Here is a 24,589-nt window from a genome sequence, read left to right as displayed (position 1 = left end):
GGAGGCTGGCGCTTTGGGGATTGGGCACACTGCTGTGTAGGGGCGAGGTTCTGATCCCGGAAATAGCGCGGTGACGTATGGGTCAGCAGTGCCGGCCGTGCCTGCACAGTGTGGCTCTGCGTGTGGGAAGATGGTGCTCATCAAGGAATTGTGCATTGGGGGCCGGGGAGTGCTGGGCGGGTGGAGGGGAGCAAGCCCCCGACCTCACTCCCCAGCTAGAGAGCCGGAGTGGGGTAAGTCCCCGACCCCACTCCCTGGCAGGAGTGCTGGGAGGGCAGAGCGGGGCAAACCTCCGACCCTGCTCCCCGGCAGCAGCTCGAGGGCTGAATTAAAAGGTCTGACGGGCCAGACGTAGCTCACAGGCCGTAAATTGCCCACTCCTGTGCTATGCAGTAGTTTGAACCCACTGCCTCTTGTCCTGCCCTCTGTGGCAAGAGAGAACAACGTTTCTCCATCTTTCTTACAGCAGCCTTTCAAGTATTTGAAGACTGCTATCATGTCCCCCTTAATCTCTTTTCAAAACTAAACATACACAGTTCCTTCGGCCTTTGCTCATATGGTTTGTATTCCATCCCTCTGATCATCTTTGTCACTCGCCTCTGGATCCTTTCCAGTTTCTCTGCATCCTTTCTATACATTGGTGACCAAAATTGGACACAGTCCTCCAGCTGAGGCCTAGCCTAATCAAAGAGTGGTTGCTGCAGGTTGGAGTCTAGTGAATCCGGGGTTGGCATCCAACTGCTAAAATATGTGGGGGAAACTGACCCTGTGCATGTTATTAAAAAAGTGAGATATGGAGCTAATTAGAGACTCCCTTCCAACCATGTAAATATTAAAGGACAGTGGAGTCCCTTGTGTATCAGTAAGGGCTGGTAATTCTACCACTATAATCATTGTTCAGTGCTTGTTCTGTATCAGCGTCTTGGCTCTTGTGTGATTATTTGTCCCCTGGTCTCTAAATGTAAAAGAGCAAGTGGTTTATTACATTCTCCAGCTTGCTAAGAACATTTCTCTCATGTTACCTAGCAGCAGACAGAGAGGGGCCATAAACCAGAACTTTTTATCTGAAACACGCTGAATATGTGGGCTTTGGATTAAATTGGCCCCCGGATCTGGCCCTCGGATTGAAAAATTAAAACCCATACCATCCCCATTTCTTCCTGTCTCTAGGATTTAATCAGGTTGGGGGCTTATAAACAAATACTGGAGCATAATGATCTGAAACATTAGGCTAGGGCCCAATCCTTCAGTCATTATCAATGCTAACTTCAAAGAAGGATCTGCTTGATTACACTCTGCAAGCCAGATTCTGGGGAAGAGTGTCTCCTGCAACTGATAGCCACTCAGTTCAGGAGACTGGGGGGCATCAGGGACTGGTGGTGGTGTATGCCAGCCCTGCGGAGAGTTAACGCAGCTAAGGAGCTACTCTAACTTATACACCAGCTGAAGATCAGCTCCGCCAGTTCCTCCCACCAGTGCAATTCTCATCTGGCCAATTATGGCCAGAATCCAGCTCCTTTGTGCTGCCTGAATGGCACAAAATGACCTAGTCCAAACTGAGAATCTGGCTCAATGCCTTCACATATACACCCACAGCTCCCCATGAAGTTGGTGAGTGGGGGCTGTGGAGTTTGGACCATGACTGTAGCATTTTGTAAGGGGGTGGGTGGTCTGCAGGAAATAATTGACTCCTTTCTAGCACTAAATAATCATCAGTTGGGCTTTCTGTTTTATGAAACTGTCTGATTTCATTTCTCTCATGTGACTCAGCGCCTGAATGTCAGTGGTGGACGGGTCCATGCTCCCTCCCACTCCCCTGCAGACTTCCGTCATTAAAACACTCAAGAAAGCTGAAGATTGCTTCAGTCCTTGCTAAATACCGCATAAAGTTGACAAGCAATTATACCTGCTGAAGAAAATCCCACTGTGAGAGCAAAGAAAGGGCTCTGAGATGGAACTAAAGCAATTCCTTTCACACACATCTCTCTGCTTTGGAGAGAAAGGACCCCCACAGCCCTCAAAGGGAGAGCGGGTGTGCTTCAGTGCCTTGGAGAGAACATTATTCAGAAGATTTAACAACAGCTCCTTCCCCTGCAGGTCATGTTCTTATGCCACTTGCTTCTGCTGTAAAGGTCATGGCACAGGGAACAAAAAGCCATGGTGACTTAATCCTGACATTTACCGCTTCCCCTAGGAAAGGACATGCAGCTGGTAGGTCCTGCTTGGGCTCAAGGATGCAATGAAGGGACCAGCTAGTGATGGGAAAGACTGATCCATTTAAGAACCTTGGCTGTGGCTTAGGCTCCTGGCCCTCTTGCTGGAGGCTGTGAAGAATTTAAGTCTTTCACTGCAGTAAAGGAGCTGCCTGCAGAATAGGAATTAAGCAATTCAGAAATTACCCATGGTCCCAGTGCAAGCCATGTTAGAGTGGGAAGCGAGTTCACTATATTCCATCTGCTTTCAAGTACAGTCACAGACCTACTTGCAGCTTCTGAAGGAGCTGAGCTCAAAGCAAACAGATTGCTTGGGAGGTTTCTCACCTTTGCACCCCAAACCAGGGGAGACTAAACTTAGAAATGGGCTCCAATACCAGATCCACCTTCTGAATAGATGACTCAGCCAGTGGAAGTGACCTCAAATAATGTGATAGTACCACAGATCCTCACTTCCATTGTTTAATTACTTCTTCCTGCAGCCTGCATGGCAAGGGGACACAAAATTGGCTTGTACTCTCAACTGCACAGTAAAGGCTCACTGCTAAACAGGGCATTGCTAACAGAGTTGTTTCCAAAGAAAGATCTGCAACAGCAAGAGGTGTGGTTCAAGCAGGGGAGAGAGGAATTCCTGAGCTCAGTGAGCCCCTAGCACTGACTCTCTTTGTGACCTTGGGCACCTCATTTAATGTCTGCCTCAGTTTGTCCATAGGTGCAACGGGAATGAAATACCTACGTACTGTCCAAGGGACAGTAAGGGACTGATTAGTTTATTTCTGTTTAACTGTGTTGGGGCCTATTCCCTTCTCCAGGTGGATGGGAGCCTATAAACAGTTTGAGCCTGCCTTCCCTTAGAGAGGCTAGTACTGCACAGTGTGTGTGAACTTTTCTATTCACACATGCACACACCGCTTTTGTGACTCTTATAGGAAGGCTATGAATTCCCAAGAGCAGACATCCCTATTCCAAGAACCCCTGTTACAGAAAGCAAGAGTAAGCTTTTAGAAATGAACCCCTGTGTGTTCTGGCTAGACTGCAATTCTCGTTTTGTACATTTGTCACCCAGTATCTAAAGAGTCCAACATACCACATCTGATCTTTGGTCAAAAAGTGCCTGGTGTCGCCCTTGCGAGGAAGCTAGCGGAGGGAGACTTAGGGTCAGATTTTCAAAAGCAGCTTAGGAACGCAGGTTCCATTGACTTACAGTGAGACTTGTGCGTCTAAGTCACTTGGGAGCTGTCAGAAACCCCACTAAGACTTTAGCAGCCAGGGCTCAAGGAAAGTTAGCCAGCATTCAGGAAGGGTGACACTGCAGAAAACTGCTGATGCCTCACAGTGAATGGGTTGAGATGGGGTGGATACTAACCAAAGCTGAAGACAAAGGATCGGGCTCTGAGGGGGAAATCCTTCAGGAACTTGTGCTGAAGTAGGCAAAAGACATCTGACTTATGAGGAGAGGCTGAGGGAACTGGGATTGTTTAGTCTGCAGAAGAGAAGAATGAGGGGGGATTTGATAGCTGCTTTCAACTACCTGAAAGGGGGTTCCAAAGAGGATGGATCTAGACTGTTCTCAGTGGTAGCAGATGACAGAACAAGGAGTAATGGTCTCAAGTTGCAGTGGGGGCGGTTTAGGTTGGATATTAGGAAAAACTTTTTCACTAGGACGGTGGTGAAACACTGGAATGCGTTACCTAGGGAGGTGGTGGAATCTCCTTCCTTAGAAGTTTTTAAGGTCAGGCTTGACAAAGCCCTGGCTGGGATGATTTAGTTGGGGATTGGTCCTGCTTTGAGCAGGGGGTTGGACTAGATGACCTCCTGAGGTCCCTTCCAACCTTGATATTCTATGATTCTATGATCTCCCCTCTTAGGGCCGAGAGAAGACAGAAGAGTGTCTGGGAGACCTGTAGCTGAGGCCAGGCCAGAAATGGATACCTGATTGAGCTCTCAGCTTACCTGGCTGGACAGCAGGCACAGGGCTTTGGGTGGGTCTGGTACCTTTCTTAAGCAACTGGGCAGGGGACCGAGAAAAATCAGTTTGATGGAGCAGAACTACCCTCACTGTATCCAAGACTAGTCTAGGCCAGACTCTTAAAGCAAGATGCTGGCTAGCAAGGATGGTCTCTTGTATTGGCTTCACTGTATCACTTATAAATAGGACATTAGGTACGGTTAAAGTATTAGAGATCCATAAGCTATTAAGTGCAGATTAAGTACAGTATACGTATTGTATAATATAGAGAGATGACATTAAATATAGAGCAGATATGAGGTAGGCATAGTCAATCAGGTATAGGTCAGGTACTATATTAGGTATGCTGGACATAGGGTATTGAATATAGATCCAATAGTGATGATATATAGGGTATTAGGTATAGATCAGATATTGGTCAGGCATAGAAGTACCTATAGGTACAAATCCATAGATAGATATGAGCTAGTAGGCATAGTCTGGGTACCACTCTAGCACTGGGTATGGATTGGCAGGGTACTCTACATACTATTCATGGTGTAGTTTTTAGTCAATCTCCCCAGCTAACAGATGTGCTGGGTGATTATTGGTTGACACCAGCAAGGGCTGTGATATCAACCCCTGTGCAACAGCAACCTAACAGGCAGGTAGGGAGCTTCCCATCCTACAGGTCTCCTGCTCCTGACTCCAGGAGCCACTGGTGATAAGATGAGAGGCCAGAGACAAGTCAGTCCAAAGCCATAAATGTTTTCTCTCTCTTTAAAGAAAAAAAGTTGCTTAATAATCAGCAGAGCATTTAATGAGAGGAAAAAAGGAGTTCTCAGCATTAAGAGCATATTCATGGTAATCTTCAATGCTTGTGCCTCCTTGCTGCATGGGGAATGCTATGCCCTGCTCTTTCCAAAAGGGCCCAGAGTATGCAGGTATGAGGCATGGCTGTGTCACACAGCACCTGGGGTATGCAGGGTAAGGGTCCACCTTGTGAAAGCTCCCTGCTGGAAGGAAACAAAAGAGTGATCATGGTTTGTTTCACAGCAGCCATTGCCCATGAGAAACTGGCATGATTTTATTTTAACTAAACAAATGGGGCCATGAGTACCCCTGGCACAAAAAGGAGAACATCTTTTCATGTGCATGCATGTCGCTAACTCAAACTCTGCCAAACAGATGCTCTTCCAGTTTTGAGAGAGGAATTTGCTCCAGTGGGGTTATGGCCTATGAGTTGGAATTAAGTTAAACAGCTAAATCACAAACCCTGGAACATATGGTCTATTATTGACTAAAAGGCTGATGCAGCCGTTCCTAGTGCATCAGGAATTAATGTGCCTGGGGAGGGCTGGGTGACTGTTGCATAGAATGTTCCCCAGATATCCTGCCTGCATGTTGAAATGAGTTCAGAGGAACATTACCCCCTCTGCCTCTGGGGTCACTTTCTGGTAACAGTTTGAGTTTTACCGACATAAGCATTCACAGAAAGCAAAATTCAGAGCTGCACGCACAGTATCAGGGAATTCAACATTTAGATTTGTTCACCTAAGCATTCATGCTGAAAATGCTCATACAGAACCAGTCAGAGAACAGAAACTGGATCTCATCTATCTAATCGCAACACAACTGGAATTCCAAAGAAAGTGTGATCGACCCAGAGAGTAAGAAAGTTCACGGAATAAATCCAAACAGCAAATAGATTTGAGGAAATCACAATCTCATCCTGGATCTTCCAGGACCTTCGCTGCAAATTATTCACTCAGCTCTGTCCGCGGAGAACTTACTTCCCTTGCTTCACATTTCTGGAAATGCTGAGTCTCACATCAATTTTCTACCGGATGAAGAAAAGGAGGACTTGTGGCACCTTAGAGACTAACCAATTTATTTGAGCATGAGCTTTCGTTAGTCTCTAAGGTGCCACAAGTACTCCTTTTCTTTTTGCGAATACAGACTAACACGGCTGTTACTCTGAAACCTACTGGATGAACTACATTGATTTCAATGAAGTGCGTCCTGATTTATAGTGGGGTAAAGGGAGAGCAGACTTAGGCCCATTGCGTTTGATTTTAATGCATCTCCCTTTACCATCCTTCAGTCTCTTGGGGTTTCTATTGTACAGATGGATGTAGTGAAGTATCCTTAATCCCCCTCCCCACCTGCTCTCTCTCCTGGTCTGTATTGTGACTCCTGCTTTATAGGCTCCCGTCTCTGTGGAAACGTTCAGGCTGCAACCTTGCAGTGCACTTCACTATCACGTCAGCGCCTCGCAGCCTTATTTAACCTACTCATGTTGAAGGTGTTTGCTCTCCTTCTCTGTCTCTGCTGGCTCTTCCCACCTCCCCCACATTTTATGTCATCAGAAAATTTAGGCATTTTTGATATTATCCTTTCCTCAAGGTCATTAATATCCCTGCTAAATAAAGGGGATTCAGATGCCAGTACTGGTGCCACCCACATAGTCCGTCTCCCCATCCTGAATGCTCTTTTACCCATACACTCTGTTTCCCGTTACTAAGACGGTAATTCACTTGTTTCAATAACCTTCCCTATCCCAGGCGGTATAAATCACCCCATGCTGTGGTATCCTCTCTCAACGACATCGGGAAAGCACAACATGCAGGGATTTAGCTGTCTGGCTGTACTTTAGAAGGGGGTAGACACCTAGCTCAAAGCACTGTTACTATGCTGCAATCAGAGCCTGTTTTGTTTGCTGCATCCCCACCCCACCTCTCAGCTCAGTCAGAGCCTCAATACATTCTAGCAAATTCATCCGGCATGACTCACGGACCTTCCCTATGTGAACCTCTGCAAACTGCCCCTTACTAAAATAAGACGCTACTCTGATTTGCAGTTGGGTTTTTAAAGGGGGGTTAAATAATAGTGGAAAGTGCTGGACTGACAACCGTCCTCGCTTTGTGCCTCGGCAGCTAGAGCAACCGTGCTGCCTCAGCTGAGTCCAGAAGGGACTGGGCTAGGGGTGAGAAAGGAGCACTGGCCCAGTGGCCCATCCTGTCCTTGGCCTCTCTAATGAGGCTGCCAGCCAGGGGCTCATTTACTGACCGTAATGAAAGGGAATTTTTTTGGCTGCTGGGATCACAAATGCGTTTCATGTGGACCACGGAACAGATGGCAACAATTTCTGATCGATGCCGACCTGATCAAATTAAGGATCTTCCCTCTCCAAACTCTTTGAGCCACCGATCATTAGTTACTGCTCCATTTCAAGCCACTGCCCAGCCTTTTGTGAGATTCCAACAATCTGGCCCAGGGACTTTCTTATTGCCCTTTTTGCTTCTGAAGGACTGTGGGCTGGAACCGATCTGAGCCTGATGCCTTGTCTAGACCCCCCGCTGCCTTTCTAATTGCCTCGTTACTGATTCCTGGAGCTTTTGAAGCATGATCACACCTGCTGGCAATGGAAGCTCCAAGGTCTTGACAGAGAATGTTGTTTGGAAGGGAGCATAGGGTCACTGCTCAGCACATTCTTTCCTGTTAGTTCTAAGCCAGGAGGGTTGGTTGGAAGTTCAGCAAGTCCTCACTTTGAAGAGCTCTGATCAGTCGGCCTGTCAGCAGTCCGCTCACTAGCCTCACAAATGTGGTCATTTAAAATAAATAAATCAAAGGAGACCTAACTTCTTCCTTCTTTGGCCTTGTGGCACCGCCAGGGAGCTTGTAAAGTATCAGCATTTCAAAGCAGCAGGGAAATAAAAATAAAATAAACACCCCCCTCTTCACTGCACATGGGTTAAATCCTCAAAGGCGTTAACTAGGGCACCAGCATGTCCATACTTCCAACTACAGGCCACCCTCTGCAACGTGCTGTTTGCCTTTCACTCTCACTGCAGTCAGGGCAAGATCTAAAGGAGAAAGCAGGGGTGTGTGTGACAGACTAGCTAGATGAAGAATACGTGATGGCGTTCAGTGGTGTAAAAGCTTTATCAGCATGAGTTTGGGATGCAAGGGTTAAATATTTTATATGCAGGTTTAATGCCACTCTAAATCATCCAAGGGGCCTGGAGAACTTAATGGCCACCAAAACATGGTGTGTCTATGTCTCAAAGTTCCACACACCTGGAGCCAGTACATAGGTGAAGGGCATCTGCAGCCCCCAAACTCCCCTAGCTAAGGGGCAGTGGCTGACCTGGATTAAATCCTGTTTCCTCTTATTGCAGGAAACCATGTCTGATGCCCAATATCTCTTGTATTGGCTTCACTGTATCACTTATAAATAGGGCATTAGGTACAGTTAAAGTATTAGAGATCCATAAGCTATTAAGTACAGATTATATACTGTACATAGCACTAAATATACGTATTGTATAATATATAGAGATGACATTAAATATAGAGCAGATATATTCGACTGCTCATCCTCTCTACCTCCTTCCCTGTCTCCTGCCTGCATCAGTGACTTTGCCATAGTAAAGCTTGTGTTTTGTCTCCTTGCAGACAGCCCGTCCGCTCCAGTCAATGTCACAGTCAAACATCTGAAGGCCAACTCGGCTGTTGTGACCTGGGATGTTCTGGAGGATGAAGTTGTTATTGGATTTGCAATCTCCCAGCAGGTATCCTCACCATATGGCCCCCCCTCCTCTCCACATGTGCTGGGTCTCCCTCAGTTCTATCCCACCTGCTTTGAGCCTTAGTAGCAGGGAAGCAAGGGCAAACTCTGGATTTATCATGGTGTAGCCCGTCCTGCCTGCAGCTCTCACAAGGCTCCTGCAGAGCACTGACACAGAGTCAGCCTCTGTCTTCACCTTAACACATTTCCATGGGTTTGGATTTAGAACATGCCCCAAACGTATAATCCTGCCGTCAGAGAAGAACTGCACACTGACAGGGGAGTAGACAAGTTAGCATCAACCAGGATGATTACTCCCAGGGATAGGGGTGACCGTGCAAAGCAATTCATGGTCTTCACAGCAAAGGGGCTGAGCGGGGGAATTGATCCATCAGTGAAATCACCCTAGAGGATTCAATGGTTCGGGAGACTGGAGGAGGACTAGGTTGGTGGACTGTCCAACCCATCTCCACCCCAAGCCCCACCCAGGACTCCCCTGCCCATCCTCCACCCCATCATGCACCAAGGACTCCCCTATCCATCTCCACTGCATGCCCCACCCAGCTCTTATTACTTCTCATGGCAGGGAAAGCAGTTATAGCTATGCACAAAACACTGCTCAGAGCATGAGGCTGCTCCCAGTCATGCCCCTGGGAGTTTTGCTGCTGACTTCAGTGAGAGCAGGGGCAGGCCAGAATGATTTAATGCCTTCACGCTTCCAGGGCCCAAAGGTGACTAGGCAGAAAATGCAACCTGCCAGAGCTAGCATCAGCCCCAAATCTCAGCAATAGCTCTGCCCAGTGGGTAAGTGCCAACAGGGATAGAACAATGAGAAGCTTCTGCATGGGGAAGATGAGAGCACATCCCTTTAAAGCCAGCACTGGGAGGTTGCCATTTCATTCATAGAGTATGAGATTCACCCATGTAGAGGTCAGCACAAAGCATCAGCACCATGACATCTCTGAGGAGCCAGGGACACTAGAGGTGCCGAGGCCTTGTGCTGGGCTCTGCACAGGGTGAATGTCACCCAGACGCTCCAGATGCTTTGAATGGAATTTGTGGCTTCTTCTCTGTTGTGACATTATAAAGCTGGAGCCAGTGAGTGAGCTCCTGGGAGATGGCGTGTGTTACCAGGTGATACAGGCATTGCACACCCTTGCCCTTAGGGTACGGATAAATACTAGAGAGATCCAGAGTCTGAACCATTCATCCAACTGGCTCTGAACCTCAGGGGAAATGGAACCAGCCCCTCTCCACCAAGCCTTTACCAGGTCACCTTCTCTACAAGTACTGGGCCTGATTTCCCTCCAGTATCAATCAGGAGTATCTCCCTTGAAGTCAATTGAGTTACACTTGTGTCGGTGATGTCAGTGGGAGGAGGGCTGGGCCCACTGTTTCTGGCAAGTTGGATGAGCGAGTGGCTGTCACCTGCACCCGCTTGCATAAAAGCAGCTGTAGCTGCTCTCACTGCTCGAGAAGCCTGTGATCAGATTAGAGCATGTCTTTCCTCCTACACCCGGTCTAGGGGGACTTTAAATGGCAGCACTAAGGTGCTGTCAGGGGCCCTGGGGAGCAATGGAAAGCATCTATGTAGCAAGGCGTCCGTCACGCAGAGAGAGAACCCTCCCTCTGAGCAACTGTGCTTTCCTGCCTTGGGCTTACAGAAGAAGGATGTGCGGATGCTGCGCTTCATCCAAGAGGTGAACACCACCACCCGCTCATGCGCCCTCTGGGACCTGGAGGAGGACACTGAGTACATTGTGCATGTCCAGTCCATCAGCATCCAGGGCCAGAGTCCAGCCAGTGAACCCGTCCTCTTCAAGACCCCCAGGGAAGCCGAGAAGCTGGCCTCAAAGAATAAAGGCAAGTGTGGGCAAGTTCTTATATGGTTCCATGGGCTGCCCCAGATGCAGGGCAGTGTTGCCCAGCAAAGTGGGAAATAGTGCCTGGTGCTTTCAAAAATAAGAACAGTTGAGCTAAGTGCAGGCAGGGCTAAATTCGCTTGTTGCAGTGCCATTGTAGTCAGTGGGATCAGTGGGTAACTACACACAGGAGTGGGCATGGGGGATGTGCAGACGTAACACATCGGCAAAGTGTGTAGTGTTCTGGGACTCTCTTAGCCTGCATGTTACGCGCAGGTTCTAGCATTTCTGTTTACATTCTCCATGGGTGTTTGTTACTGGCCCACAGAAATGTTTATGAGACCAAAGCTCAGGCTCAGGAGTTGGAGTTCTCGTATGGTGGAAATACTGTGACAAGACCAGATCTCTGGTAGGTTCAGCTCCCTGAGGCAAAAATAGCAAGTCAGTGAAAACCACCAATACAGAGATAAGATCTCGGCCTAATCCTCAGCTGGTGAAAGTTGGTGTGGCTCTGCTGACTTGGAGCTATGCCAGTTTTCACCAGCTGAGGACCTGGCCCTCATTGTTTATTCAGGCTCTGCACAAATGCTGGGAAACAAACAAAAAACCGAACAATTCACGGGCGCCCGTGTTAGTGAAAGTGCCTGAAGATTGTATGATGGGGTCAGACACAGGAGTGCTCCTGGCCTCACCTGCCTCCTGAAGTCACTGGCAGCTTCTGCTGATCTCTCACTCTCCCCATGACTGGGGTGGGAGGATGTAGAGGAAACTAACAAGGGTCAGATTGGAAACCGGGATGTAGAGGTAAAAGCCTCCTTCTTTCATCCCACTGCCCCAGGCTACTCAGTCCCCTATACCTGTAAGGCCAAATTCTGAGGTCAGCCTGAGCCTACAGGGAGTGATGGCAATTTGTAGCTTCAGATGGCTCCCTAAATGTGCCTGTTACACCAATTTATGCTCCTTCAGACTCAGCCCCTCCCACTGGTGTGTAATCCACACCCCCTTTACATCACCTCTGAGTCAATGCACTGGGTCTAGCTGAGTGTGAACGAGGCTAGGAGAGGCTAAGCTGGTGTAACTCATGTCAAGAAGCCAGAAGTGAGGTGTGCAGCATGGAAAGCAACTGACAGGACGGAATAAGGATGTGTAAATTGAAGGAGGCCGTTCCTACTTTCTTATTGCATCTTTCAGGTGCTGGGCAGGTAAGTTCCCCCAGCCTAGACTCCCTTAAACTCACACCAGTAAGTGGGATAAGCAGCACTAAGAGTTTAAATGAGTGTAGAGGAATCTAACGCATACCAGCTACACATTCCTTCCGACTGCAGCCCTTAGTCTGAGACTATAATAGTGTCAAGACTGGGGTACTCCCTAATGGTAAGGACACAAGAATCCTTGCTGGTAATGTGACTTTTGTATATCACATTAACCACAGCAAGACCAGCCTGTTTCAGTAAAATAATGCCTAGAACCCCAGGCACTAGTGCTGCCTGCACCTGAATCTCCATTGCTCTTTCCTCAGGGGGTAGCTTAGAGGCAGAGGAAATGAGGACTGGGCTCAGGACTAGTGTCTGGCAGGAGCATACCTAGCAAATTAAGAGTACCTGGGGAAATTCTTGGTCAGACTGTGCACACAGTTTGGGATAGAACCCCCGGGGATCCATGCCAGGGATGCTGCAGCAGCACTAAGATGAGACTCACTAAACCTCCCTGCACTTGGATTCTAAGAGACCAATGGATATCCTGCTTTTTTAAAATCTGAAATGTTTCTGCCAAATCAGTTACTGCCAGTCAGGGAAGTGCTTTTTAATTTGTCCCTTCTGAGCAGACATCCAGCCAAAATCAGATGGTGCCAAGGCAGGTCAAAGAGACGTTCTGCAGCAGCAAGGCACTCTAACGAACAGGGGATAGGGAGGAGCAGGAGTCCGGGTTATAAAGGGTTACCAGATGATTAGGTTAGGCCATATTATATTGCAGGGGTCTCATCCACGGTTCCTAGGATGCTGTGAGGTCTTGACTCTTTCTGCTGAAATGATTTGGAGCCTGTCAATAGTGAATTGCTGTTCAACTGAAAACACTGAGAAGAGCATTGTCTGCTTCCCAGGAGATCTGAACTACAATCTTTGTAGTCCTTTGAGGCCACAGCTGTACATTAGGACTTGTGAAGAGGTACTACTCATTCCTGCATCCTGCAGCTCTGCTGAAAAAGATTATGCCAACCCTGCATACTACAGGGCATAAATCCTGAGCTGGGCTGGCAGGAATTCTGCACAGAATAGTGATGCGATGGCTAGAATACGCCAGTGATGGGTGCTACGAAAACCCTAACACACAGAGAGAGGAATGATGATGCTAACAGCTGACTGAGGCATGATGACTCTGAACAATTCATGCTACTTTTGAACCTTGTACGCTCACTGTCCAAGGCTGGGGGCACATAGTTAAACTGGACACCAGACCAGTGAGAGATTTTAATGTGGTCAGCTGGGGTTTACATTTCCAAATCTTCCAAGGGGTTTTCAGATCTGCAGCCACCCAGCTTTGCCCACTAAATGTCTGTGAGTTAGTGAGATGGGGAAGGAGCATGTGAAAGGAGCAGGCAGAGTCTGACTGAACTCATTGCACAAATGGATCTCATTATCTCTCTCTCTCCCCTGTGCAGATGAGGTGACAATGAAGGAGATGGGGAAGAACCAGCAGCTGCGAGCTGGGGAAATTCTCATCATTGTCGTGGTGTTATTCATGTGGGCAGGTTGGTAGCAGGACCTATGACGAAGGCATGTAATGTCCCAGAGTCAGCTCATTCACTTTGTGTGTGTGTGAGTATACACCCATGCTGGCCAGGAAAAGATATGCAGAGAAATTCCTACTCCTGCCCCCTGTATACAGCATTGCACATTTGGATATAAGTGCATTTCACCTTCCTCTGTAGCATCAGGTATTGGCGACTGCTGGAGGCAGGATACTGGACTGGCTGAAGTTGTCTCATTTAGTACAGCAGGAGGTAGGATAATGGATTTAATGAACCAGTTGTCTGATCTGCAGTGGCAAATCCTATATTCTCAATCCTTCCAGAAAAAAATTGATGGTAATCTCCTTAATCCTGCAGCAGAATCCAACCCCTTTAGCACCTTCTGTTTCATTAACACAATGCAGCCCAAGTGAAGTGTGCCACGGTCACTATATCTGGCCCATTATTACATGCCTGCAGGTCACACACAAGCCAGTAATTCTTGTGAAGAGGTGTGGTGATATTCTAAAGATAAACATCACAAATCAAGAGTGAGTTACAACCTCCTGTCTCACTCTCAAGCATCCGTCATTCTATATTTACTAAAACCCACTTTCTAGATCTATTAAAATGATTGAACTGTTAAAAGAACAAATGATCAGGAGCATCCAAACCTAAAATATCAGGTGGTCAGCAATGAACCTGAATCCTCTTAAAATCTGGTAAAAGAATAAAAAGAATTGTTTAAAGAGCAAATTTCTCACACATCTGAGAGCAAACCTGGTCAACTCTGTACTATTATCGATGAGGCTATGGAAAGGATGAAGACTCTGTGAGCAAACAACCTGCACAGGTCTATGAGTGATATAGGAAATGCCCCAGTCTGAAGAATTGTGTGTGTGTGTGAGAGAGAGAGAAATTCCCACTACAGAGCTCCAGTGACATCAGCCTAAATTAGATGATTTAATGGTCCCTTCTGGCCTTAAAACATATGAACCTATGGGTTGGATGGGCCAAGGGCAGGGGAGGAAAAGGGGAAATTTGTAGCAACGACAAGCAAGCTAAACGCCAAAAGTAGCGGCTGAGTGCTCAGCACTTTTTAAAGTCCAGCCAGATGTTTTGCCTAAATGTGGCCTTAGGAACCTAAACCCATTTTTGAAAATCTTGGCTTGATCTTGCAGATCTCATGCAACCAAAAATCCCATTGATTCAATGGGAGCTTTGCTGTAGCAGGGCTACAGATTCGGGGCCCATATGATTTAAAAGTCAATACTGTAGGGTCAGACCCACAGCTGTGGCTGAAGAGTGCTTGGTGTGGTAGCAGGATGGAGCAAAGATCCCCTTTGCACTTTTTCGATCCTGGAGCCACTTTGCAGTGAGAGAGGGCCTAGAAGAGTGCCCAGAGGATTTCCTTAGACGACAGTGGCTTGGAAGGGGCCACGAACAGGTGGGTCAATAAATCATAGAATCACAGAAGATTAGAATTGGAAGAGACCTCAGGAGGTGATCTAGTCCAACCCGCTCCTCAAAGCATGACCAACCCCAACTAAATCATCCCAGCCAGGGCTTTGTCAAGAGGGGCCTTAAAAACCTCTAAGGCTGGAGATTCCATCACCTCCCTAGGTAACCCATTGCAGTGCTTCACCACCCTCCTTCTGAAATAGTTTTTCCTAATATCCAACCTAGACCTCCCCCACTGTAACTTGAGACCATTACTCCTTGTTCTGTCATCTGCCACCAGTGAGAACAGCCTAGCTCCATCTTCTTTGGAACCCCCCTTCAGGTAGTTGAAGGCTGCTATCAAATCCCCCCCCATACTCTTCTTTTTTGCAGACTAAATAAGCCCAGTTCCCTCATCCTCTCCTCATAAATCATTTGCCCCAGCCCCCTAATCATTTTCATTGCCCTCCGCTGGACTGTCTCCAATTTGTCCACACCCTTTCTGTAGTGGGGGGCCCAAAACTGGATGCAGTACTCTAGATGTGGCCTCACCAGTGCCAAATAGAGGGGAATAATCACTTCCCTCGATCTGCTGGCAATGCTCCTACTAACGCAGCCCACTGTGCCATTAGCCTTCTTGGCAACAAGGGCACACTGCTGACTCATATCCAGCTTCTTGTCCACTGTAATCCCCAGGTCCTTTTCTGCAGAACTGCTGCTTAGCCAGTTGGTCCCCATCCTGTAGCAATGCATGGGATTCTTCTGTCCTAAATGCAGGACTCTGAACTTGTCCTTGTTGAACCTCATCAGATTTATTTTGGCCCAGTCCTCCAATTTGTCTAGGTCACTCAGGACTCTATCCCTACCCTCCAGCATACCTACCTCTCCTCCCAGCTTAGTGTCATCTGCGAACTCCACCCGGGCATCAAAATCCTTCCATACAATTTTTAAAAAGAAATAAACCACCCCGGGAGCTCAGGAAAGCTAAGAATTCCCCATTATGAGTTTGAGATCAGATCTTCTGCTGGTATAAACTGGCATAACACCTCTGAGCTACATCGGTTTATACCAGAGGAGGACCAGGCCCATCTGTTTTAATCTAACAAATATATAAGTACAGTGCACCCTTACTCCTCTGATCAGCCTGGAGCTTTCAGCATTCTCAGCAGCCAGCACTATGCCTTGCCCAGGTTGGGATCAGGATGCCATGAGTTAATGGAAAGGGAAGTTTGTGTTTGTTTGTTTTCTGTATAGAGCGCCAGCTTCCTCTGGCCTCCATTCAGCAGCTGCCTCTGCTGCTGCTGCAGCATAAAACATTCATGAAACAGCACAATGTTTTACTCGTGAGCCGCATAGTTACATTGGTCGGGGGAAGATATTTCAGGTGAAACAAGGGAACTGGCATGCAAGGAAATTAACAGTACAGTAGATTATATAACCCATAAAGTACAGTCGGTATTTCCAGTTGCTATTTACTCCCATTGCCCTGATCACAGGAACATTCTATATATACTGTGAGTACAGAAAAACTGCTACTGTTGGAAAGAAGCCAACCAAAGCTAGAGATGTGTAGTTGAGGGGACAATCCCCACCTATCTTCCAAGAACATGCCAGGGGACTCACAGGAGATGGTAAAATGTTTCTCCCTTTTGTTTAGATGTTAGAGCAATGTGTGATCGTTCTGTCCCTTAATTGCTGGAGGCTGGAGACTTTCCCTATGAAATATGGATTCTGGACAATGGGTTCATTCTTCAGCTGTGACTGAGCTCCATTCAGTCAGGGATTGTGAGAGCTGAAGCCCCTTCCCCCTAGCCATGCCATCAACATGCTCCCTATGCCAGTAGCTGTAAAAGGGGATGGCATAGTCTGCTATGTCAGTTCTGTGCCACCCTTGGATTTCCTCATGCTGGGGGAATCCTCAGCTGACTTTACAGCCCCTTTGCATGACTTGAGCAGGATCTGGCTCGTTGCCTGGCTTTTGTAAGACTAACCACCTTAACATTCTTATAATTTTGTGTGTGTGTGTATTTACTTATTTATTAATAAAGCCCTGAAGATTGACAGGGTTTGAAGGGTTAAATCATGTCCTCAAGAGACAGTGGACTTAAATCTCTGTTGGTGTAAATTGCCGACTTCAGTGCAGCTGTGTCAAATTTACACCAGCACAGGATTTGGCCCATTTATGCTAAATTCAGCTGAGATAGGATTCCCCCCCCCCCCCCCCGAGATATGTGGAGATGAAATAGGGTCACAAATCAGATCTGACAACAAATTTTGGTTAATAATAATTTAAATAAAAAGACAGGAGGCTTAATGGTGTCCTGTCTTGTTCCCCTGGGATTCTTTCCAACTGTAAGTGAATCCACAGGGACTAGCAGCAACCAGATAAGATTCATATATAATTTTTTTCACTGGAAAAATCTTGAGTTTACCATGCATTGGTACCTGCTTTCCACAGGGTTAGATTGGGTTCTAGTCACTGTCTCCAATCCCTGAGCCTTTAAAATAGTTAGATAAAGAAGAAAAGGAGTACTCCTTTTCTTTTTGCGAATACAAACTGACACGGCTGCTACTCTGAAACCTTAGATAAAGAAGTTACTGTCTCTGCTCATTAAGAGCTAAATCTCCTGCCCTGTAAAAATCATTTGGGGGTAAAATAATTAAATGAGATAGCTAAAAAGGTTTAATCTAGACAAGTAATTATGCTTCATCTTCCGAAACTGAGCTCATAATGTGAGCACAGAATTGTCCAATGCCCTGAAAGAGGCTTGTAAATTCCCCTTCTAGACAAAACAGCTGCCATTTACCAAACGTGGGCGGGTAAGGAAAATCTCACTGGAGCTGATGAGCTGTTTACAAAGTTTCATTCTGACCATGACTTTTCCCAGCCCTGTGGCTGAGCCGTCTGAGACTCAAGTGTGGAATTATTGATGAATGGAAACTACAATTAGTCTGAATGTATATACCCGTTCACTTTATACACTAAGCTTCTCTAATGGCCCAGTGCAGAGGGCATGACTTGGTGTCAAGACCTGGGTTCTAGTACTGTCTTTGCCTCACTTTGCCTACATTTCTCTTCTGAAAATGAGGATGATGATACTTTTATGCAACCGTCAGCATGTCTTCCCACGGCTGACAATTTGCTTGCATGCAAGAAAGAACATGTGTAAGCACTACCTGGCAAGAACTCCCATAACACCTATCACTGTTAAGTGCTTTGAGAGCGACAGGTGGGAAACTCTATATACATGCAGAGTATTATTCTTATGTGAGTTGGGTCCTTTTCCAGTAGGCAAGAAGCAATGGGCTTATCAGTTGCCCTTCCTGGCACCTCTGTTACTTTGTGTTTGAAACCAACAGGCAGAGAGGTGGTTATTTGGTCAGAACATAACACAAAAGCCGCTGTGAAAGACATTTTCACTCTCTTCATTTGTCATGGCTGCCTCTGCTTTGTTCTCCACATGCCTAAATGTGTGGGAGGACATTTCCGTTGGCACCTCATCCTGCTGTAGCTGTCATATATTTGCAGATGATGTCCTGCTGAGCAGGAGACCCTGGTTTGTTTCATCTTCAGGCAGGCACAGGTCATTCATCACATCCTCCAGCTCAACTGCACCTCTCTTTGCTTCAGAAAAAGAAAGCTTTGAGGGTGCATTTCCAACTAATGGATATTCCAATATGCCCCTGTGCTTGCAAAGCAAAGGTCACAGGGTCAGTGTAAACTGTTATTCAAATGGGAAGCTTAGAATATTTGTCCTGTTTAATGAAAGGGAAGTGGGAGTACAAGTAATCTCCTGATCTTGTCTGACTGGGTTAGAGTGGAATTTGACACTGTGAAGGAAGCAGCCAGAGCCCGACTAGTCATGTTAGAAAAGGATCTTTGGGACTTGGTGTCAATGCTGCTGAGGTCTCTGCCAGAAGGCACAGAGCAGCAGGCTAGTGGGCTCTGATCTTTGCACGTTCCAAAGGCCTGGCTCATGCATGTGACCTCTAACACTTTTTCCTGCTAGGAGTGATCGCCCTGTTTTGCAGGCAGTATGACATCATCAAAGATAATGAACCAAATAACAACAAGGAGAAAGCCAAGAGTGCGTCTGAGAGCAGCACTCCTGAGCACCAGAGCGGAGGGCTCCTGCGCAGCAAGGTAAGATGCTGTCGGCACACGGGGGGAATGAGGCTGCCAATTAATTTCCAGCAGGGCTTCTGGTGAATTAACCTGAAAACCAACCTTCTGTTAAGGATCCCAGCTATAACATTCTCTCCATGGGGCCAACGTGTAGAACCGAGTCTCCCATCTGACAAGGGAAACAGCATGGTCTATTGCCTTGAAAGCACAACTGCAAGTCAGGACTCCTGGGTTCCATTCCCAACTCTAGCACTCACTAGGTGGCCTTGGCCAAATCATTTAACCTCTGTGCCTCATTTTCCCCCTTAGCGAAATTAGGGTAATTCTCACCAGAATCAATTAAGTATGGCACAGGCAAAGCCTAGAGACTGAGGATAACTCAACAAGAACAGGTCAAGGCTCTGATCCTGCAACTGACTGTGCGGGGCTCACACAGAGCAATACTGAAATCAGTGGGGTTCTGTGTGGGCAGAGGAAAACCTGCTGGATCACTGCTTAACAAAACAATAGCAGGGCTCTCTCTGTGAGCTGCCAGTTCAAACATGTTTCAGAGTAGCAGCCGTGTTAGTATGTATTCGCAAAAAGAAAAGGAGTACTTGTGGCACCTTAGAGACTAACCAATTTAATAAATTGGTTAGTCTCTAAGGTGCCACAAGTACTCCTTTTCAGTTCAAACATGCCACTTTCCTTCCAGAAGCAAATGCTTCCCTCCACTTTAATTTCTATAGTCCTGGATATCCAGGACGATTGATGGTGATACCCATGGTTTGGAAAGTGAGCAGCAGCTCCACATTTGATTCCAGAGAGATAAGGAAAGTGCTAGGGATGCAACCAAGCTGCCTGACGGTTTCTGTTCCCTTGGCTCTATGAATTTTGATGACATTTTATTTCCCAGCTCTGGCAGACTGCCCTTCTTGGTGATGAACTGGTACGGTTTAGGAAAAGATGCTCAATATTTTGTTAACTCTGCCATTGTTGGCATTACTCCTGTCACGGTCCCTTCACCCTGCCCAGTGCAGGGACAATTTATGACAGAGTGACAGCCTTAGCTCTATGTTTCACGATCCTTCTGTATCTACCCACAATCCCTTGGGATCAAACATTTACACCAGCAACATTGAGCAAGCAGTAGACCCAGCTGGCCTGTGTGGATTTTACAGTTGTGAACCCTTTGCTTTCCCTGGGTGGGTTGTGCACCATAACTGGGCAGCAGGCTGCCCAAAGTAATAGGATAAAATTCTGGTCTCCATTATGCCAGTGTTACTCCAGCATAAACTCCATTGATACTAAGTCACACCATCACCATAACGTACCCCTGGATTACTAGGGGCCAGTTTGTCATTGTTCTAGCCCTTGTGTAGTCATTTACCTCTGTGCAAAGCAGGGGAAATGCTAATAAAGCAGAATTATAGCATTTTGAACTGGTGTAAACAGTTGCACAAGGTGCAGGCTGATAATAAATTGGGCCTCTAAAGTCCAGAGTCAGACTGTACAGACTGTTTCTTTGCCCAGCAGTTGTAGCCAGTGTTAACACCAACCAGCCCCATCACCGACCCCTTTTCATTATGCTGCAGGCAACAGGACCATTTACAAATTCACTACTGCACTGAACAAATCTCTGATGGCTTTTCCTTAACAATCTCTATATATTTCTCCCTCTTTTTCCCTTCTTCTAGTTTCCAAAAAACAAGCCTTCAGTGAATATCATCGAAGCATGACAGCCTGGCATCTGATAGATGGACTCCATTTCTCGTTCTCCCTCTCTGCTTCGGAGCCCTGATGACTGGGGAAGTGAAACACTGTTGGAGCAGTTCGGAGAGACCTACTGGTTGTCAATTTCTGGCATAAATCTTCTTCCCTTGCTCTGCAAAAGACAACTGGAGAGAGAGAGAAAATCCTGAAAACCACCCCACATAAGCCACTGTCTGAGAAGGAAAAGCTTCTGTGAAACTGATGCCTCAGGCAATTCTGTATTGGACTCACAACTCACCCAGGCTGTAACAAATCCCAACAGACTCAACTTCCACCCTCTGATCCCTCTTTCTCCTGGAGTGATTTGCCTCTCTTTGGAGATCACAAAATTTCATTGTATTTCTATTTTGCTTCACTGTCGCTGCGTGTTGACAGCATCAACATGGGCTCAGGCTGCATTTGTATTTCTCTTCAGAGAAATGAGAAAGAAACACTAGACAGTGGCAGAGAAAAGGATTTTGGCTGCTGTGTACTCTAATCTCACTCCGTAGCACTCATGTTTGGTGTGTAATACATTCTGCAGGTGGGATTTTTTTGTATGTTTGTTTTTAACAAAGGCACATTACAGTTTCCATCTGGATGGTCACTACTTTGCTGGCTGCTCTCCAGTTGAGATCTGCAGCACTTGTCTCTATTTTTGCCATCTCTTCTATTCTCCAATGCTGTAATCCACTTTAGATAAGCAGGGTGGAATTCAAAACACTGTGGGGCACAGACCAACAGAGACAAGAAGCCAACCCTTGGTTTGATTCCAGGAGAACTTGGGCCATTTCTTCATGATATTTAGGACTGGGCCTGACTAATTCCACCTAAAGTGTAACAAATGGTCCTTACAAAACACAGCCAGTTAGTGCAAAAAAACAAAAACAAAAAAACAACAAAGTCATGATGATAATGGTTGCTATGCAAGGATACCAGGTTTCCAGGTTTCCAAGGGATCCCTGCCTAATGATGGCCAAGGACACTCCTTAACTAGTTACTTCTTTTACTGAGGTTCCAGTGGATGGATCTGTTACTCCTTCCACTTTGTGTCTCCACTATTCATCATGACACTGTATTGCCAGGTGTTTGTTAAGAGTCCCTCCACAAATGTGGAGGGGGAAGGGAGGAGTCTCCTCTAGTTTACTAGTTGCTTTATGTTTATAAGCTGACATGTTCCCTATGACTGACAATGTTTTGAGGCTGGTAGGTGAGAGGTCATCAAATGGAAGAAATTTACTATCAGAGCTTTGCCAGCACGCTTTTATATGTATTTGTTTAATTACCTGACAAGGCCATTCCATACATGCTGGGGGGTAACATGGGATCCTAATTATTCCATCAAATACTAAGATAGGTTGGCCCAAATAGGATTTAAATCCTCCCACTGCAAACAAATTTGCATTCAGACAAGACAATGATTCAAAAGCCACTGCAAAGAAACAGGCTGGCAGTCACGGAGTTCAGACATCTTCCCCCTTTGATATTCATTAGCCTCTCTCAAGTAGTCAATCCAGGAGAAAGGCACTGAGAGGTTTGCATGCAGCGGCATTTTATAAAAAAGGGCTTCCCCAGTGCCAGTTTCAGGGAGGCAGTCAGCCCCACCCACAGTTTTCTAAATTGGATCCTGAGCCAAAAAAGCTACTCCCCCCCACCACCACGAGGGAGAGGTCAACACCTCTGATACAGTTGGAGCAATAACCACTTTTTAATGTACAATAAAAGATTAAAGGCACAACTTTCCTTGTAAATACCTGAGTTTAGCCATGTTTCCTCTTGGTCTACACTAGGGCAGAATGCATGAAATAGAAGTGGGGACCTTCTACCCAGATTTCTGAGGGATCATGAATTTGGCTGTTTTTTCCCTGTCCCTGGTTGCAGGCAGCAGTAAAGGTTCAGTAGGGGGTTAACTTTGGTTAGGCTGTGGACTAAGGTGAGAAAGAAGCTACAACATAAGTAAGCTACAAAGTAAGCAAGCCCTGCTTAGCCAGTAGATGTCTACAGGAATGTCTCAGGCTTAGTATGCAAGAAAGAAATGTCAGTCAGAATCCACAGCCTACCTATAAAGGAAGACTTAGAACAGATGGTATGGCATGTACAAAATGATAAAAGAGATGTTCTATCGTAATTTTGGTGCAGACAAGCAAACAAGAAGGCCCTAAACTCTAACCTAGCTGCTGCTGAGGAAATTCAGCCTGAGTAATTTATCAGGGTGATGTGTTTTTTATACAAAAAATGTTTCTGGAAATGCAGAGAACATTCCCCATCTTTGACAGTAATTGTTGTTGGTTCCTAGTGACAGGTTTTTAGCTATTTCTATTCCAACAGTGACGCGCTTGTTGTTCATTAGAGATGGAGAAATTAAAATGCGAGGCATAGATGCTTGTTCACAGTTAAGTATTCAACCCATGATATGGCAGCTGGCAAAAGGAGTGCATCATTATGCTCCATAACTGCAGGCTTCAAAGGTAAGGTAATAATGCTATTAGCGAGAAAAACAAACATAGGCTAGGAAGCAAATCTACTTGTACCAGAAAGGAATTCCAAGCTATCAAATGCAGCTGACTCTCTTAATGCAGAAGGGATTTAATAAGAATATACTTTATCTAAAGAGGTGCTACATAAGGAAGGGAGAAAGAGATAGAGACATATAGGCCCTTTTGAAAATTTTACCCATTTTCAAAAGCAACTTAGGTGCTTTGAAGCCCACGCAAGTCTCATTCAATGAAATTTAGGCTCGTAAGCACACGTCACTGTAGAAAATGGAACATAGGCACCTAAGCCACTCAGGCACTTTTGAAAATTTTACCCTTAATCAGGAAAAAGACATTGCATTAAGAAACAAACCAAGTAAGCATTTAAAAAAAAAAAAGTGTATGTTCTGCAATCACCTTAAAGGATGCTCAGATTTTCCAGTGTGATTTTGCTTGCAAAGTGTAGTTTTTGCTGTATACTAAGGACCAAGCAGGAGTGTAGTAGAGTGAAGGGATTCCAAAGAGCCCCGCAATAAGTGATTTTCCACTGAACATAAAAAACAAAAGAAAGCAAACATCAAAATGGCTCTGCTGATGGTGTGCAGTCGCTGGAGACTAATTCAACTGATTTCCAGGAACCAACTAAGCATAGTTGATGTGCACAATAAAGGAATAAGAGAAAACTACCTGCGGGCCAGCGTATGTCTAAAGTTAAGCACCACTTGCTTTATTTCTTAAAAGCAGAATAATCCTGTGCTCATTGGCACTAATTTAGTCAATATATTCCTCCCCCACATAAGGGTTTAGTGAAACTGTACCACAGAGGGCGATGTGGAGTAAACAATTCAATACAGGGCGTCCTTCCAATTCACAATCGTAACTGTCATCAACTTCTCAATCACTTTCCTCGTACGCTAAGAAACAGCACAAACTCGGTTTCCTCATTTCTTTGAGAAAAATTAGAACATTTACGCCTTTTAAACAGACAGTTCATTAGAGGAGAAAACACCTACATGCCTGAAAGTATTTGTAGAATCTCAGCTGGTAACAACTTACTGGAAGAGGTGTGAATGGGGAGAAACAGATTGTTAATTGTAGTATTTGACCAAGATATTAAAGGTTATGTCATTCAAAAGTGTATATCACAGCAGCACACCCATTTCAGAGATACAAGAGATCTAAGATGTGGGTACTCGTATGCATCGTCAGATTTCAGTTCCTAGCAGACAAAGAGGGAAATGAAGTTCATTCTGTGTGTTTTGCCATATGTAATTTCCTCCAGATTTGCAATAAGGCTTACTATCACAACATCCTAAACTATCATTGTTTTGCCTGTATAGAGACCACTAACAGACAGGCAAACTATCTACATGTGGTGAATCTTCCTTTTGTTAAAGGAACATTTGTTTGTTAAAGCAAGATTCTGATCAACAAAATCACTATGTTAAAAAGACATCTACTTTCTCTATGGATCTCCCCCTGCTCTGAATTCAGTCA

The 24,589-nt window shown here is 45.9% G+C and overlaps 1 protein-coding gene across 3 annotated transcripts in view; it reads left to right on the top strand.

The window, feature by feature from the left end:
* The window catches only part of FNDC5 (fibronectin type III domain containing 5), a 32,599-nt gene extending 8,821 nt beyond the window's left edge, over positions 1–23,778 (top strand). For 2 of the 3 annotated variants that reach the window (XM_073318079.1, XM_073318077.1), the window contains 5 exons: positions 8,620–8,735; positions 10,396–10,594; positions 13,253–13,342; positions 18,772–18,905; positions 20,564–23,778. In XM_073318079.1, the coding sequence (XP_073174180.1) occupies positions 8,620–8,735; positions 10,396–10,594; positions 13,253–13,342; positions 18,772–18,905; positions 20,564–20,605 (581 nt within the window). In that variant the 3' untranslated portion in view covers positions 20,606–23,778. The remainder of the gene's footprint in view (positions 1–8,619; positions 8,736–10,395; positions 10,595–13,252; positions 13,343–18,771; positions 18,906–20,563) is intronic. The other variant, XM_073318078.1, reaches the window with a different exon arrangement.
* The last annotated feature ends 811 nt before the right edge of the window (positions 23,779–24,589 follow it).

Source organism: Lepidochelys kempii, chromosome 19, assembly GCF_965140285.1.
Source record: "Lepidochelys kempii isolate rLepKem1 chromosome 19, rLepKem1.hap1, whole genome shotgun sequence".
Lineage (NCBI taxonomy): Eukaryota > Metazoa > Chordata > Testudines > Cheloniidae > Lepidochelys > Lepidochelys kempii.
The sequence above is the reverse complement of the archived record's forward strand: the minus strand, read 5'-3'. Positions and strand labels throughout refer to the sequence as shown.